This window comes from Barbus barbus, assembly GCF_936440315.1.
Source record: "Barbus barbus genome assembly, chromosome: 2".
In the NCBI taxonomy this organism is placed as follows: domain Eukaryota; kingdom Metazoa; phylum Chordata; class Actinopteri; order Cypriniformes; family Cyprinidae; genus Barbus; species Barbus barbus.
In genome coordinates, this window is record NC_136730.1 from 25,276,527 (window position 1) to 25,294,645 (window position 18,119).

The window sequence follows — 18,119 nt, forward strand, 5'->3', positions numbered from 1 at the left end:
GGTATTTTCAATTAAACAAAAATATGTTCAAAAATGCCTTCTAAATTATAGAAATTAATGTTACAAAATCTGAAAACTGAACATGAGCATTCACAAGCAATTAGATACTATTAATTGAGCTGTTGAACATACTAAGGCATCTATCAGCATAGCCCCTCATGTTAAAACAGGCACTGAAAAGTGTTGGCTCATGTAAAATAAGAAAGATGGAAGTTTAATTTCAGTGCCTCAGAACTATTTCACAACATATGGAGTGTGTCACATGTCACAGACTATTATAAGAAACTTTCTTTTTACGACTGATAGTTTAACTGCTTCATTTTGCTTAATTGGAACTTGTTTGTGGTCACACTTTTTCCTCCCACCAGTTTGTGTTAAAAAAAGCCCTCTAAACCTTAAGCAAGTACAGCCATGCTGTCGGGGAGGCTCAAATGAAGTGGAAAGTGCTCTAAATCTATAGGGACATGACAGCCAGTGTTTGCGTGTCTGTGTTTTCTTCAAGCTTCAGAACTGTTTGAGCACTTGTAGAGTGGATTGGAGAAAGAGAGCTTGCTTTCCTTTGAGCTGGAGACCTGAACAAAACACACAAGCAAAGATGAGCCCAGATGAACAAATGAAAACCACTGAGTCTTCTTATAGTCCATTTATACAGAGCAATTCTGGAACACTCGAGCGGCCAGCAATTGCATCCCATCATTATGATGAGACATTATGATGGACCTTTCTTCCATTATGATTTGTCCGTATTTTCTCTGGTACCTTATTTACATTTATTGCTTAAGCAGAAGATTAATGTAAGTCTTCTGGTCTCAAGCCTCAGTCAAATCATTGCATGTCAAAGCTATAACTGCAGCCAGTAAAAGTGAGTGCAGAGCAATAAAACAGTCCACAGATTGCATTGTACATCACCAGTATGTCTTTTAAAATTAAAAGTGTTTTTGGGATGGAAATGAATGGTCACTATGTTAAATATGACAACCAGAGTTTCATACCTTTGGATCCTCTCTCCACGGGTAAACGCTGACGTTTAATTGAGGATGTACAGGCCACCTGGGTCTAACATCAAGAGAGGGCGGCTGAAACCAGAATTACACAGTAATATTTTTTAACAAAATGATACTGGAACAACCATAATAATAATACTTTAATATATCATCTTTCCAAAGTTCACAGTTAAATTACATTAGTGTAATAAGTGGCTGCTAGAATATAAAAAAAACTAATATGAAATCAGTAATTGTTTTCAAAACACTAGGGTTCCTACTGCATTACATTTTTGATTCGGCTCACAGACATGAATGCATAACTGAGCAAAATATGGCGAAATCTCAGTTAGCCATTAAAATATGCCAGACTTCAATAAAAACTACCCCTCACTGCACAGGAGAGTGAAAATTACTGTGTGCCGCATGCAAAATACAGCAATTTTAGCACTGAGTGCTAAATGTACACATACTTACACCAACACAAACGCACAAACTTAAGCTTGTGGGTCAATATTTCCAATCAGCAGTGTGACAGAGCTCTCTCACACCTGCAGAGCGGTTCAAATTACTAAATAACACTGCTCGCTCCAAAGTGGAAAAAAGGCAGTAAGTGGGAAAAAAAAGAAATGGAGTGGGATAAAAAAAAAGAGAGTCTAGGGAATGTATTAGAGAAATGCAACATGGCAGGGAAAATGAAGGTCTCTATTAAAAAACAAACACACAACTGCATAATGTGAGCCGTCAGAGAAATCAACTTATTTTATCATGGCTTTTATAAGTTGAGGTATATGACTGACCTTTTTCTGCAAGTCAATGGTTGAGCAATCTAACTCTTCATTATCAATAAGACTGGAGTCTCTGTGCAGTCAATAACAATGCAGTCAATACACATACATTTTATAGACACTTTCAGAGTTCATTTGAATGTGAATGGACTTACTTTAGTGAACCTCTCCTTTGAAATAACAAGAACAGAATGACTCCAGTTGCAATGACCACCAGGATTAATGCCACACTTAATCCAACACTGACAGCTGCAGAGTTCACAATTAAAGAAACACATTAATTGCTTATCTTTGCATGGAAAATAGTACATCTCTATTCATGCACACCATGTGCATATACTCACCAATCCAATTACCTAGTTTACTATTTGGCATCACAGGTGTTGCGGACACAGTTGTGAAAAAAGGTTTTTCTTTTATTTGGCAACGATTACCAGTCCACTGTGATGGACAACTAGAGAAAGACAGAGAAAAACATCATAATTGCAGAAACATGCACACACTGACTTTGAATGGCAGAGATAATTCATAAGGGAATGCTGGCTCCTCAACTTTCCAAAAGAGAAATAAATAAATAAATAAGTGCATGAGCATTTGCCTGGAGACATCCACATGAGCTTAATATCAGCAACAGCCTTCCCTTAGCTCCTGTAATGAGAAAAATACATGCATTCTCTCTTGTCCCTACTTTTCTCTTACTTTCTCCTTGTGTTTTCTTTTCCTTTTCTAGCCTGTGGGGAAGATCTTTTCACATAAAGGATGCCCTTAAGCTATTCTGCAATCAACCTCATGCACACACAGATACACTAGTATCGGCAAACAAGAGACTTAAGTAATTCTCATAATTTATTAGTGATGACATACACCATTTCAAACAGAGAGACAAGGAGAGAGAAAACATTTGATGCTTTGGGGGGTTAATTTCAATAGAGAAAGATTGTGTTTCTTGGCACAAACGGAACAGTAATTATAGAAAGCCTGCTTTGGCAGTTCTCTGAAAAGTACAAGTTTAAACTGAGAGTCAGGGTGCTGATACTCTTTGTATAACTCACACACATTTCAATGTGATATTCGGCTGGCACTGTAGGATAGCATGAATAATTCAATGCAAAGATCTCCAACAGGGTCTTGTCACCTTGCCTGACCATGACCGACAGGTGAAGGTGGGGATTTTTTTTTTCCCCAGGTAAAACTGAAAGGAGGTTTTAGGTCGGATTTTAGCAATCACTTTTTTCTAACCAACAAAAATCATAATCTATTTGTCCTCTGTAACAAACATACTTTGCATTAATCTGCATTAGCAGTACAAGAGGAGTGAACAGTAAGATAAAGCCTCTTTAACGACGAATGCTCCTGTTAAAAAGAGTTATTATTTGATTATTAACATTTTAGGATCCACTGTGTGTGTGTGTGTGTACTATTGTGCTAGGGAAACTTAACTCACATGCACACTGGTCCATTTTCCTTTACTGAACACCTCCCTCCATTGAGACAGTACCCAATTGGACAGTCTGAAAAATAAAACATCCACATATAATAATGACTTATGATAAAATCATCATCATAACTGAATGATAAAATGTGATAAGGACCTCATTTCACATTATTTTTTTTTTTTTTTTTTTTTTTTTTTTTTTTTTTTTTTTTTTTTTTTTTTTGGCCTGTCAGTAACACAGATAACACATGACAGTACGTATGTGTAGTTATGCTATCATCATTCACAGCCTTTTTTTTTTTTATATTATTTATTTTTTATTAATTAATTAAATTTTATATACCCTTTTATTTAACCATACTATGACCGACAAGACCAGGGGACAGAGGAAACAAGAGAGAGAAAAAAAATAAATAAAAAAAAAAAAAAATTATAATAATAATAATAATAATAAAAAAAAAATAATAATTATAATTATAATGATAATAATAAAAATAATAATAATAATAAAAAAAAAAAAAAAAAAAAAAAAAAAATTGTGGATAAAGTCAACAGAGAAGGGGGAGAGAGAGAGAGGAAAAAACAAGACAAAAAAAAAAAAAACAGACAATTTGCTTCGATACCTGCTGACAAAAAGAGAAAACAACAGAAGACACAACAGAAGACACAACATCAGAGAAACTGCAGCAACAACCAACATCTGTATGAATCACAATAAATTCTAAATGTTAAATGTTATTGAGCAACACGCATAACTAATATTACAAAGTAAGTTTTGAAGCAACAGCAGATCAGAACAATGTGTGTCTGTGAGCACCCGTTTTTACACCAATGTGAATGCTTGAGTGTACACCTGTGTGTGTGAGCGCGCTTGTGTTCATAAGGTTCCTCCATGTAAATGTTTAATAGTGTGTGTGTGGGGAACAACAGCCCCATCCCGCAAGGCATGAAGCAGGCATGGAAGAGACCCAGGCCTCATTTGTTGACCTCATTTCACATTAATTAACACAGATCAAGTGGTACTTCATAGTGGTTAAAGTTATGGGCTGGCGGCTAAAGGTACAGGTTCCAGCTCGGTTAGTGGCAATCCTTAACAAGAGTTACAGAGAGTCCACATTAATGACGTGTCCTTGACCGAGGCTCATCACCCCTACAGTGCTCCTGGGCCACAGCTCCTTTAATCTGAAGATTGCAGGGATATTCCCTTGAAGGAAGTGCCCACTTAATGAGAAGTAATATATTATGCAACTCCTAAAAAGTCACTTTACTTTGATGAGCTTTATGTTGTTCATAAATTTTTAAGCTATAAATTTAACCTTTCATTTAGGGAATAAAGTTAGGGAAGTACGTACTGATCTTGTCTTTGTCTATTCTTTTCTCCTTATCCTCTCTCATATTGTCTGATGAACAATCATTTGCAGTCTCAGAATCCCTAAATCATTTTTCGACTCTTCAATTGAAATCCCAAATTTTTATTTTTTTCTAATAAAACAATATAGCATACCGTCAAAAGTTTGGGGTCCGTATGATTTTTTTTACAACAATGATGCATTAAAGTGATCAAAAGTGAGAGTAAAGCACAACTGTTTTTTAAGCATACATTTAAAATATATTAAAATAGATGAGTTATTTTAAATTGTTATATTTCTCAACATTACTCTTCTAACTGTAATGTTCACCCCATACTTTTGAATGGTAGTATACTGTACTTACTACCATTAGTTGTCTGTATTTATTACCAAGCATTAAATTGTTAAAGGTGCTGTATGTAAGTTTTTGACTCTTTTAAAGTCCAAAAATAACATAATATGTTTGTAGATATTTAGGAAATATGTTATGTTTACATAGCTGTTTCTCTGAAAAATCATGCTATAGCCAGTAATTCTACTCTGAAATGTGCTTTCCGGGGCGGAATGCCTTTGTTTTTGCAGTACCCATTTCAACCGCTAGCTGTCAATTTTTCATACTGCACGTTTAATATGAATTATTAACTATTTCACAAATTTTCGCAAGTCAAAATGACAGTTATAAAAAGACCAAACAATTAAGTTATATAAGAAAGGGAGATACAAGTTAAAATGTGTCAAATCACAAGAGAGTGGCGTTCCAGTGGATGATGTAGGACGTAGCATAAGCTCTGGTGAGATAATGCTAATCTCGATGGTTTTGTTTACAGCAAAGGAAAACTAGTCTCCTCTTGGTTCATATCGAAATCCTCCAACATTTTTCTTTATAAATTCTTGTTTTGTAATTCTAATTCGTGACTGGTGTTTTGTTTTGCTCTCTCCTCTGGACTTCCACGTTCGTCACTTCTCACCAGAGCTTACACTACACCTAAATCCTACCTCATCCGCTGGAACGCCACTTTCTCATGAACGCACGTATGACAGGTAGCAGAAACTAGAGTTACAGTTAATAAAGTTTTAAATATGGATATTTGTCTTACACAAATACATCACTTCGCTTCAGAAAACCTTTATTACCCCTACCCCCAGCTGGAGCCGTGCAGAGCAATTTTTATGATAGATTTTTGGGCTTCAAAATCTCGACCCCCCATTCACTGCTATTATAAAGCTTGGAGGAGCCAGGACATTTTTTAATACAACTCTGACTGTATTCGTCACAGCAGCAAGACAGCAACTAATTAAAAAATACATGAATGATATGACCCCTTTAAATAAGAATGTGAGATGAAGGAATGTGTTTGTTTTACCATAGCAGCTGGACTCATCAGGGTTAAAAGGAGGGCAGTCAACAATATCATCACATCGACTCTGATATGCTACACAGTCTGCTGTCACCTCACACACTAGTTCTCCATCATCACATATCTTAACAGCTACAGAAACAGATACAGAGAATTTTATTAATTTGTTTTACTGCGATGATGTACTAGGATGAAACAGATTTGCGCTTGGGTCTTACGGCATCCATATTCGTCTTCTCCATCTGGGCAGTCTAAAACCGTATCGCAGCGCAGCAGAGCTGGAATACAGCTGTTGTTCATGCAGTGGTATTCTCCCGTCGCACACCCTGTTTGAGAAGGCATAGTGCCAGGAACCACACTCACACACATCTCTTCATCCGAGCCATCCAGACAGTCCACCTCACCATCACAGTGCCAACTCAGTGGTATACAGTCAAACAGATAAAAACACTGGAAGTGATCTCTGTGGCATGTTTGTGGGATGGGGGTCACTGGACCTGAACATATACAGAAACAAAATAGTAAACCCATTTTCAATTCAGGAAGAGACAATAATCAAAAGCAATCAGTTGTTCTGTACCTCCGACAAGACATTGTCTGGTGAAAGAGATGTCATCCACAGCAATGTCAGTCCACTGGTCTGCTCCCACTTCTGCCTGAACAATCACTCTGAAGGGTGATGCATTTGATAAGATCACATTAGCATAATGCCAGCTGTCTCCATGGTTTCCGCAGGTTGCCCACATTAGCAGGGGTGTTCCACTGTGGCCCATGGTATACACCTGTAATACAGTGCCCAGAATTCATTATGCTGCCTTCAAGAGATGGTTTAAAGCTCAGTGTTTTCAATATAAATTAAGCCAGTGAAAGGAGTTTCACTGAACTCCTGCACAGTTGGCTCCAAAAACTTTAAAGCTTATTTTTCATTATTCATTTTATGAATCATAATACATGCTCTTCGTTTCATGGAATAAGACCAGAGGGGGGAAATTTACTTCATGACTGATATTTAGCAGGCTGCAGAGCTCCAAAATGCTCATCTTTGTGAGTAAAATACTGCCACATAATGCAAAGGGAAGACGTGAATATACACTACAGATACAATTTTTTTTTAGAATGTTATAAAAAATGTCAGTAAGACATGTTAGTATAGGGACTTTTTAGAGAGCGAATCCACCACTCTCGGCCTCCAGTTTTTTTCCTCCCAGGGACCTTTGAGGAAAAAACAGCGGGGCAAAGGGACTAATCGCTCAGCCATGAGCGAGCTCATGCCAGCCCAGACCCCGCGCGCCTCACCTCCGCCATGCAGAGAGGATTCTACTGTCCTCTTCGAGCATGCAGACCAGTGTCCCTCAGCTGATGCGAGTGACATGGTCTCATTCTGTGCCATAAAGGACGAGCTATTAGATGACAGTATGTCTCTAATAGCATCAGACGCAGAGGATATGTCGGGCTCTACCGCTGACCACCCCCTTCATCGTCTGCCGAGCCCAGCGACTCTAAGCCAGTTATGGATGCCGAAATTTTTGCATCCTCTCTAAGGCAGTCGAAGAGCTGGGATTGGAGTGGTCTACGCCGGAGGAGCCCACTCGTAGCCATCTGGACAAATGGTTCCTGCCGTGGCGCCGTCAGGCCCCTCGTCAGCAAGGCTCTCCATTTTTCCCAGAGGTCTATGACAAGCTTACGAAGTCGTGGCCCACTCCCTACTCAGCCCGCCTTTGCTCTAACTCTTCTTCTGCTCTCTCCTCAGTGGACGGTGCTAAAGAAAAGGTCTACAAAAGGATGCCTCCTCAGTGGCTGCGCACCTTTGCCTGCCCACTACCATTGGATGGAAAGAGAAAGTCGCTCACCCTCCAAGCCCTGCAGGACGACTTCTGCCCTTGCTGGACGAGCGTATTCCTCCACTGGGCAGGCCACCTCAGCGCTACACTCTAGGACTGTCAAATTGGCTGAAAAACTAAATTCGAATTTTGTACTAAAATATGATCAAAATTTGAATAATATTCAAATTTAAAAGGCATGATTTCTGTTAGAGGGAAAAAAAGCCACAAGAGGGCACACTGAGCAAAATATTACCCTACTAATGCACATTTCTTCAAAGTAATAAAAAACAAGACTATCTTTGAAAAAAGTGAATAAAAAAGTGCATGTTTAAAATAATGTTTATAAACCATATATAATTAATTATGTTGCTTAAAAACCTGAGAGTCTAAGCTTTAAAATGATACCTAATTTATGTTACTCCATTTAGTGGTCGCTGAGTACATTTACATTTAGTCATTTTGCAGACGCTTTATCCAAAGCGACTTACAATTGGGGAATACAAAGCGATTCATCTTGAAGAGGCAATCAGACAGACAAAGTGCTCATAACACCAAGTCTCAGGCATTGTTCAAATAAGTACAAGCTCGCAAGGGAGGAGTAAATAAAAAAAGATATAGTGTTTTTTTTTAGGTTTTTTTTAGTAATATGATTATTAATTTTTTGGGGGGGGAGTGCTGACCCGCTAGCATGACGCTTAGGTTTTAAAGGGTTAAGGAGGCTGACAAGGTCCCCTTCCTTGACTCCCCGGTCTCCCCTATGGGGTTGTTCGGACCTGCCGTCGAGGGATTTGCAGAAAGATTCACTGCATCTCAGAAGTCGTCCCTGTCCATACAATACTTCTTGTTGAAACGCTCCAGCTCTGCAACAGCCACCAGTCGCCCCAAGCCATTGCCCACTTGTTCCAAAAGTGCCCTCACACACCCTCACACATAGAAAAATAAAAAAACAAACATTTTCAAAAAGAGAGCAAATTTCCTCTTCCAGTTATCTTGAGTGTCGAGTCCCCACACGGCGACTCACCACCCGAACTAATCCAACCCCTTGCCACATGGGCCAAGGCCTGGCAGGCCATTCCCGGAATGTCTCATTGGGTTTTGGAGATTATACTACGAAGCTATTCACTTCAATTCGCTCAAAGACCCCCGCGGTTCAGTGGTGTGGTCTCCACCTCAGTGCTGAGCAAGAACGCTCACGTTCTGAGAGCCAAAGTAAAGAATTTGCTTTCAAAAGGGGCCATAGAGACAGTTCCACCAGCTCAGAGAGAGTCAGGCTTCTACAGGCCTTACTTCCTTGCCCCAAAAAGTGATGGCGGCCTTCGGCCCATCCTCAATCTCAGACGTCTGAACCGTGCCCTCATGAAACATTCAGAATGACTACACTGAAGCAGATGCTTTTGCAAATTCGCCCAGAGGACCGGTTCTTTTCCCTGGATCTGAAAGATGCTTACTTTCACATTCAGATAGCCCCCCGTCACTGACGATTCTTGAGATTCGCCTTAGAGGGAGTGGCTTATCAATACACTGCCCTGCCCTTCGGGCTGGCTCTGGCTCATTGCACTTTTACGAAGTGATGGGATGGGAGTCCGTACGTCCAGTTGGTGCAACCGGCCCGAGAATTTTAACCTTCTCTGCCCAGACAGGGCATTAAGAATTTACATTGAGCATTCCGACCCCTTTAGACAGTCGGAACAACTCTTTGTTTGCTTTGGTGGCCGCACCATAGTGTCCCCGGTCACAAAGCAGAGGATCTCTTGATGGTTAGTTGACGCTATCGCACTAGCATACTCCTCCGTGGGTCTTCAGACCCCATTAGAGTGAGAGCCCATTCCATTCCACTCGAGGTGTGCCTCTTCCTGGGCGTGGTCTAGTGGTGTATCCATAGCAGACATCTGGGCTGTCTGGGCCATGCCGTCTACCTTTCCCAGGTTCTATAACTTGGACATTCCGTCCTTGCAGGATCAGATTCTATCTGCTTAAAGTGGCACACGCCTGTCTAAGGCGGTTTAATTTTCAAGCACGGCCTGATTGTTCAGGAACGCTTTTGGCCCTATTACTAGTGCTGAGGCTTATGACCGTTGGAATGATTATCTAGGTCTGGGATAATGAGTTCAGCCCTCTTGCCTCCTGCAGGGCTCACCCTGCGCATAAATGAGCCTTTATTGCTCAAGGCCAGTTCATATCAGTCGTTCTTCTTCATGGCACGGCGGGATTGCATTTGTTCCCCATAGTGTCTAGCAATACAGTATGAGTGAAGTATCAAAAGGGAACGTACTCGTTTACTTATGTAACCTCGGTTCCCTGAGATACGGGAATGAGTACTGCATTCCTTGCCGTGCCATGACGCTGCACAACTCAGTGTCGTCGCTTCAGTCGAATTTACCTGAAATCCTATAGCGAAGTGCCCCGCTTATATAGCCAGATAGGCCCGCCTGGTGGGCTTCACCACCATTGGCTCCAGCAGCACTGCTGCCGAGCCATTGGTTCGTTTTTTATTCACTGCAGGAACCAATGGCTGTGCAGTTACACTGTGTGATTTAAAAAGTCTTCAGTCCTCTGAGAAAAAGGAGTTTTTCCCCATAGCGTCTAACGACGCAGTACTCGTTCCCGTATCTCAGGGAGCCGACGTTATATAAGCAACAGAATCCGTTCAATGGTTTTCAAACCTCTCCATGAAGTACCCCCAGCACTGCACATTTTGTACATCTCCCTATGTCTGAGACACCCACTTCAGGTCTTGCAGTCTCCACTAATGAGCTGATGAGTTGAATCAGGTGTGATGAGGGAGACATATAAAATGTGCAGGGCTGGAGGTACTCCAGGACAGGTCTGAGAACCACTGAACTAGTTAAATTAAAAGGATTTTAGCTTTAACTACTAGCTTATTAAAAGGAACACTCCACTTTTTTTTGAAAATGGGCTCATTTTGCAACTCCCCTAGAGTTAAACAGTTGAGTTTTACCGTTTTGGAACCCATTCAGACGATCTCCGGGTCTGGCGGTAGCACTTTTAGCTTAGCTTAGCATAGATCATTGAATTGGATTAGACCATTAGCATCTCGCTCAAAAATGACCAAAGAGTTTCGATATTTTTCCTATTTAAAGCTTGACTCTTCTGTAGTTACATCGTGTACTAAGACTGACGGAAAATGAAAAGTTGCGATTTTCTAGGTCGATATGGCTAGGAACTATACTCTTATTTCAGCGTAATAATTAAGGAACTTTGCTGCCATACCATGGGTGCAGAAGGCGCAGTGATATTACGCAGCTATATCATAACTAGTTACCTATCTGGGGACTACTTTCAGGCGCTGTGCAATTGCTGGTATGGCAGCAAAGTTCCTTGATTATTACCATATCGGCCATATATATTTTCCGTCAGTCTTAGTACACAATGTAACTACAGAAGTGTCAAACTTTAAATAGGAAAATTATGGATACTCTTTGGTAATTTTTGAGCCAGATGCTAATGGTCTAATCCAATTCAATGATCTATGCTAAGCTAAGCTATAAGTGCTACCGCCAGACCCGGAGATCAGCTGAATGGATTCGAAAATGGTAAAACTCATCTGTTTAACTCTAGGGGAGTTGTAAAATGAGCCTATTTTCAAAAAAAGTGGAGTGTTCCTTTAAGCCCTATTTGGACGGGATTAGTTTTACATGTTGAGGTGGGGTAAAGTGATCTTTACCAGAGCTTCTCAATGATTTTAGTCCCGTCTGAATGTGCCATCTCAGTAAACATTGATGATGTCAGCAAAGATTACAGCGACTTTTATCTTCCGTAAAAAGGTCCAGAAGAATTACCTCAGGTAAAACTAATCCCGTGCAAATAGACCAGTTGTAAACATGTACGTAAATATTCCATAATTTACTATTTAAAATTAGTTTTAGGTATTGAAAACAGAATCCAATCATAATTTAATTAATAAATCGATCGATGTAGCACGCACATGATGACAGGAGGTGACGGCGCTGCATAAATCAAGTTACTCCTCCCATTTCTGGTAGTTTTACTGAGATTTCTTATCCCGTGCGAATTGGCCATTAATATTACAGACGTCCTGTGGTAAATTAACATTACTCCATCTACCCTTGTGAAACTAATCCAGTCCGAATAGGGCTTTAGTGTCACGCCCCGGGACTCTCTATATGCGTGGTTATTCTCCTCATTTTAATTCTTTTGGAAGAAATAAAGCAATTAAATAAATTAAATACTTTCTTTGCTCGTTGTCGGAGAGTTTTTTATATCAGACTACAAGACAGTCACATCCAGGTAAGCCATTATAGCCTATTTTTATTTGTTTTTAAGTATTCTACTAATTTCTCCTACAAATTCATTGAGCCGAAGCATAAACTTTAGCTTGTTTTGTCAGAGAAACTCCTCTCCCACTCCGCTACCGCTCGCTTCGTCCGCCATTACGCTCTGCCGAAAAGAATTATGGGATAGGTAGGACGGGAAAGGATCCACCACACCCATCCTTCCAATTCGGGGAAAAGGAGGACGTATTTGTGGGCCGCATTTGAAGGATCCTACGAATTTGGACAGCCTTCGTCGCGGCGCTGTGACGTAACATCCTTCAAATGAGTACTCTGAAGGATGCAGACCCTGAATTTGGACACAGCCTATGTTTGTCGTTATGGTCGTGACACCAGCCATTCCTTGTGTGGATTTAACCTGTTTTCGGATTATATTAAAGACTGTTACTCTGATCCGTGACAATTAGCATACCTGTTATTAACATATTAGCTGTTTATTAGCACTTATAAAGCACATATTCTGCATGACCATATTCTATATCCATAATCCTATCCAATACCTAAACTTAACAACTATTTTAAAGTATTATAATTATAAAAAATTCTTGGAGCACCAAATCAGCATAGTAGAATGATTTCTGAAAGATTACATCACACATAAGACAGGAAATTCTTTTTTTTTCAAAAGAAATGTCTAAACTGAAATAATTTTTCACAATATTACAGTTTTACTGTATTTTGATTAAATAAATGTAGCCTTAGTGAGCATGACACTTTTTCAAAAACATCTAAACTCTAAACTTTTGAATGATATGGTAAGAACTCGTTTAAAAGATGCTTGTGTGTATTTCAAAATTAATTTGTATTAAGGTACATTATTACCTCACCTTCAGTGTACCCATGTGCCGTGAGCCATACATGTGGAACCAAAAGCGCAGATGACATATACCAACACTCGCAGGAAACTCCTGCTGACTTATTAATCTGGTGATATCTCCTTCTCTCTGAGCACTGGAGTTTACATACAGATACCCCCCTCCTCCATCTGAAAGAGTAAACCAAATGTCACCTACACTTCAGCAAAGATGCCTGCTAAAACTGTTAAAATAGTAAATGACTTTAAAAAAATAGCATGTTAAGATTTTACAACTACCATTAACAATTACATTAATATTCACAAGCATAAAAAATCTACAAAATAAAATCTATAACATGCATTAACAAAAAAAGATGGGGTGAATTTTCATTTTGCCTAGACTTCAATACACCACTACACCCCTACAAATAATATAAACAATTTCTTATCAGGTCAAAACTGAAATTATATTATTATAGTATTATGATATATATTGTAACAAAAAATATGATTAGATTTCACTGCAAAACTCGACTTTACTCAAAAGACACACTGTGCGGCAATTTCCTTGACTCTTTGTCTGGCATGAAAAATCAATAGTAAGTTCAGTAAATCGATCACCTTTTAGAGGGCAGACACATTTTCACAATTAAAATAATGTACACTTAATGCTTTTACTGAGAGACACTGATCTTTCAGCAGAACCGGACATGAGTATATAAGGGGCAGATATCCAGATCCTAATTACACCCATTGATGAAGTAGCTGGAAAATGGCTTTTTTGGTTTTTAAATCACGCAACGATTCATTAGACGATTCAGACGGCTGTCTTCAATTTTAGAGAAACCGCATCTCATATTCATGGCAATCTTGTACAAAAATTGCTATTTTGTCCACATAAACTAGAAAGGTTTAGTCTTAGATTAATATGTAGCGTGTTTGGGTTCAGAATAAGGTATTATCAAACTGTCTGTTTCACTGTTTAAGGGAGGTAAGAAGATTCCAGGTAATACAATCTGTGTGATCCACAGGTGCTGTCAAATCTCAGCCAATCAGAAAGACACACATTATGACACATAATGATAATATTTAGTTTTTAGTATTGCATATTTTCTAATTACTGAAAGCAAAATAAAGATTTTAACATGTTACTCTTTGGTGATACTGTATGTGTGTGTTTACTAGTCATATTTGTATTAGCCAGGTGATTGAAGGTCATTGTGAAGTTTAGGTTTTACTAACCGTGGCTGTGGTCAGCTGATGGTCCTGTCCCATTACGCATTCTGCCATAGCCTATATCCCAATCAAAGTCATCGTAAGAATCCTGAGACAGCTGACAGGTCTCTTGCAAAAGGCCGCTGGGCATATCAAAATTACAAGCTCCTGGAACATGCACTAACAGACCACATGAACAGTTGAGATATTAGATCCATAGATATTGTATTAATACCTATTTTGTATTTACATTGTATATATATTGCATTAATAGTCAAGAATTTTAAGGTTAGAGCAGATGTACTTACAGCAGTCAATCTCATCAGACTCATCGGAACAGTCAGCTTTACCATCACACTCGAAATGATACTCAATACAGTCTCCGTTATTACACACAAAATCTGTTACAGAGGGGCATGATCCAGGATGCACAGCTCCTGAAATACAAGGACACTTTTTCAGTCTCACTGATCTGAAACAGCATAATTTAAAAAAACACATGCTCCATGCAATAACAAAAATGAACATCTAACAATGAAAAGATGTGAAATCCAAATGACACGTGAAGTATGACCATATTCAACATCATTGCTCAAAATAGCAATAAAATAGCATCCATCCAGAGCTTTTTACTATGAATATCTTCAAATTCGTTAAACGTAACATGACAGCAAAGTAAGATCATTCATGCTAAACTATGTCCTGTTTAATTATCTGAAACTTTGAGTTATTATGCCACGGAGCGAAAAATCTTTATCTAGGAACAGAAATTCTTTCCAAAGCACATATTCCCAGAAAGAAATAGGTTGTAAAAACTAGATTTAATTTCTCTGCTCCTCTTCAAGGTTTGATAGAGCTCATTTATTTACACTGTACCAATGATCCAAGTTATATAGTCTATTATATTGCACACAGCTGTGAGTAACTGTAGTTTAGTTTATTTATTTATGGGTCTGGTAAAACTTGATGTACATTTCAAAACCAAAAAACTGCAAAAAGGGTCATGTTCTTAAACTAAAATATATGAATAAAACATGAATGGCAATTTCTAATAATAACCATTGTATTTGTTAAAAAAAACAAACAAACAATGAATTATGCTTTGATCACAGATTTTGTTTGATATCTTTGCGTTACACACATAGTCTCACTAAACGATCCAGAAGCTTGAGAACCTAAGAGGAACTTATTCTGACTTTCATGTTTTTCCCTGATGGCTTGTCAGAATTAGCAAATCAATTCTCATCCAATTAAACGGTGGTACTGCTTTCCATCAGGCGCTGCTGAGCACAACCCTCAGAGCCCTGAGCTGGTCAAGCTTATGCATGAACGTTAAGTGAAAAAGACTCATGGGAAATAAATGTGGAGATGAAAACTGGAGGCATTGTTGCGCCCCTCTGAGCATCACTGCTCAAACTAGACAAACTCTCCTGAAGCTTTCACTTGTTGTCCATAGAAAACGTCTCAAGCTTACATTTACATTTATGCTCACATCAGCTGAGCTAGTCAGATATCAAATCCCAGCTTGTTTAAAGCTATATTAACAATAAGAATGGAAATCAATTACCTAGAATGAAAAAAGAGCACTTACGTGGTGCACAGTCAATGAACTGCAGGTCATCGAGAGCCGCTCCTCCACTCACGTCTTGTGTTCGAACTGCTTCAAATATGAGAATAAAGTTCCTCAGGCTCTTCAGAGATATCTCCGCTCTTCTCCATTCCCTTTGCATCTCTCTCTCTGTCCACACCTCCCTCAGCTCATTTTCTGTCTATCCATCACAACCGCAGAAAAGGTTCTTATGAGCCCTCATGATCTTTAATCAAACATCACCACAGCAAACAGAAAACGACAACAATCCAATGATCCAATCAATTCCCACTGGACAAAATCAAGCCCCATCCTACAATTTCTTTGCAATTTCATTTGGGTATATGCAGTGCTTAATTTGTAAATGAAACATTGCCGGATTCAAATCAGCAGTTAAAAGGCGCCGTGATCGACACTAACAATACAACTTCAGTTCACCTTCATAGGTCACTTCAATGCTGCATTGACGTCACCGTATGGGAACACCCCTTGGTGTGACGAATGTCTGAAGCCGTGTACCGTCCCGCCAATCCTATTGGCCAAATAGCGCTTGGCACCACCTTATGCATACGTAAGCATAGTATACCTGCGTGCCGTGCGCTATTTCACTCAGATTTCATTCCTTCAGGAAAGCAAATTTTCTGTGCCCTAGAAAGCATCCCGCATTCTCAGATATTTTTCTCGAGCAGTGTTTAACTCCTCTTCACGGATGCGACGAGTCATCGGCGATGTAAGGAGCCGTGTAGCAGGTCTATCACGGCGGGGGACACCCATGATAGGTGAGTTGTGTGCCTGGGCCTGCATCACGCGCAGGCAGTGCTTAGTGGCCTGTTGATATGTCCCCACTGTGACGGCCTGAAAGTTCTACACTCGAGGGTAAAAGTTTTCTCCAAGGTTGCCCCCTCGTCCAACCGTGTCGCTTCTGCGGTTGCCGAGGCGCCGCACGAGGCGATGGGTTGGGGCAACGTGTGCGACTCGGACCAGGAGGACAGTGATGCGCTGGAGTTTTCTCTATTTCGCTCTCTCTCCCCTAATCGAGTACAAGAGGTCAGCGAAAACTTCGTGGAGCCCGTTGTTTTTGCCGACGAGGATCTACAGCCTACGGTGCGATCTCCTTCAGCTGCGGGCTGTATGATGACGACATTTTGTCCATTGGGAGGCAGACGCGGCCCAGGCCCAGTCCCAATCTAAGCTGGACGACTGTTTCCTAACCAGTCGTGCACCTGCTCCGCCCCGTAAACCGCTCCTCTTCTTGGATTTACGCCGTTTGAATCTTGCACTCAGAATGAGCAAATTCAAGATGTTGACTCTAAAATCTATTCTGTCTCAGATTCAACCAAACAACTGGTTTGTCACGATCGATCTGAAGGATGCATACTTTCATATTCAGATCATCAAGAGACACAGGTAGTTTACAGACACAGATTCACTTTAGAGGGCAAAGCATATCAATACAGTGTTCTTCTTTTCAGATTAGCCCTGGCTCCACGAACCTTTACGAAATGCATGGAGCAGTTCTGGCCCCGTTGCGGCTCCAGGACATTCGTGTGCTAAATTACCTGGACGATTGGATGGACTCAAACATGCTCTCACCAGCACGAATCTCCAAAAGAGTGTTTTGATCCCTTGCCAACGGATAACCTTTTTGGGGATAGATCTGGATTTTCGTGCTATGAGGGCACGATTGTCCCCCCCGCGCATTCAGTCATTCATGTCATGCCTTCGCCACTTCAAAGCAGGTCGTACAGTGATGGTGAGTTTGTGCCTTCGTCGCGAGACTGTCACGACGGATGCGTCATTGATGGGTTGGGGGGCTGTTTGTCAAGGACGCCCAGCCCACGGAACATGGACGGAGGCACAGCGAGGGTGGCACATAAACAGATTGGAGCTGCTAGTGGTCTGTTCTAGCCCTCCAACATTTTTCAAGACTGCTGAACAGCCGTCATGTGCTAGTCAGGACGGACAGCACAATAGTTGTGTCATATTTGAATCACCAAGGAGGATTACGCTCTCGCCCCCTATGCAGGCTGGCGAGGAATGTCCTTCTGTGGACTCAGAACAGGTTTCTGTCGATCTGTGCGGTTCACGTCCCTGGACACCTCAACTGTGGAGCAGACATGCTCTCGAGACAGAGCCTGGAGGAAGGGGAGTGGAGGCTGCACCCTCAAACGGTGAGCTGCATATGGCGAGTGTTTGGAGAAGCGGAAGTGGATTTATTCGCGTCGAGCACGACTAAGCATTGCCCGCTGTGGTTCTCCCTACCCCCCCCCCCCCCACCCCCCATCACCCCTGGGACAGGACGCTTTAGCCCACGAATGGCCCAGAACCAGTTTGTATGTCGTTCCTCCGATACGGCTAATTCCAGCGGTGCTATCCAGAATACGGTCGGACAGAGTGGAGCGACTGCTGCTAGTAGCTCCGTGGTGGCCCACTCAGCCATGGTTTGCGGAACTGACCAGTCTGTTAGCGGG

General features: G+C 40.6%; 1 protein-coding gene across 1 annotated transcript in view; it reads right to left on the reverse strand.

The window, feature by feature from the left end:
• The window catches only part of malrd1 (MAM and LDL receptor class A domain containing 1), a gene marked incomplete at its 5' end in the record, with an annotated part of 47,270 nt that continues 29,151 nt past the window's right edge, over positions 1-18,119 (reverse strand). Inside the window, 13 exons of the mRNA XM_079434777.1 lie at positions 1-572; positions 993-1,076; positions 1,784-1,844; positions 1,927-2,020; positions 2,128-2,225; positions 3,216-3,282; positions 5,920-6,045; positions 6,132-6,410; positions 6,494-6,695; positions 12,877-13,034; positions 14,088-14,240; positions 14,369-14,497; positions 15,652-15,829. Coding sequence (XP_079290903.1) covers positions 498-572; positions 993-1,076; positions 1,784-1,844; positions 1,927-2,020; positions 2,128-2,225; positions 3,216-3,282; positions 5,920-6,045; positions 6,132-6,410; positions 6,494-6,695; positions 12,877-13,034; positions 14,088-14,240; positions 14,369-14,497; positions 15,652-15,829 — 1,704 coding nt within the window. The 3' untranslated portion in view covers positions 1-497. The remainder of the gene's footprint in view (positions 573-992; positions 1,077-1,783; positions 1,845-1,926; positions 2,021-2,127; positions 2,226-3,215; positions 3,283-5,919; positions 6,046-6,131; positions 6,411-6,493; positions 6,696-12,876; positions 13,035-14,087; positions 14,241-14,368; positions 14,498-15,651; positions 15,830-18,119) is intronic.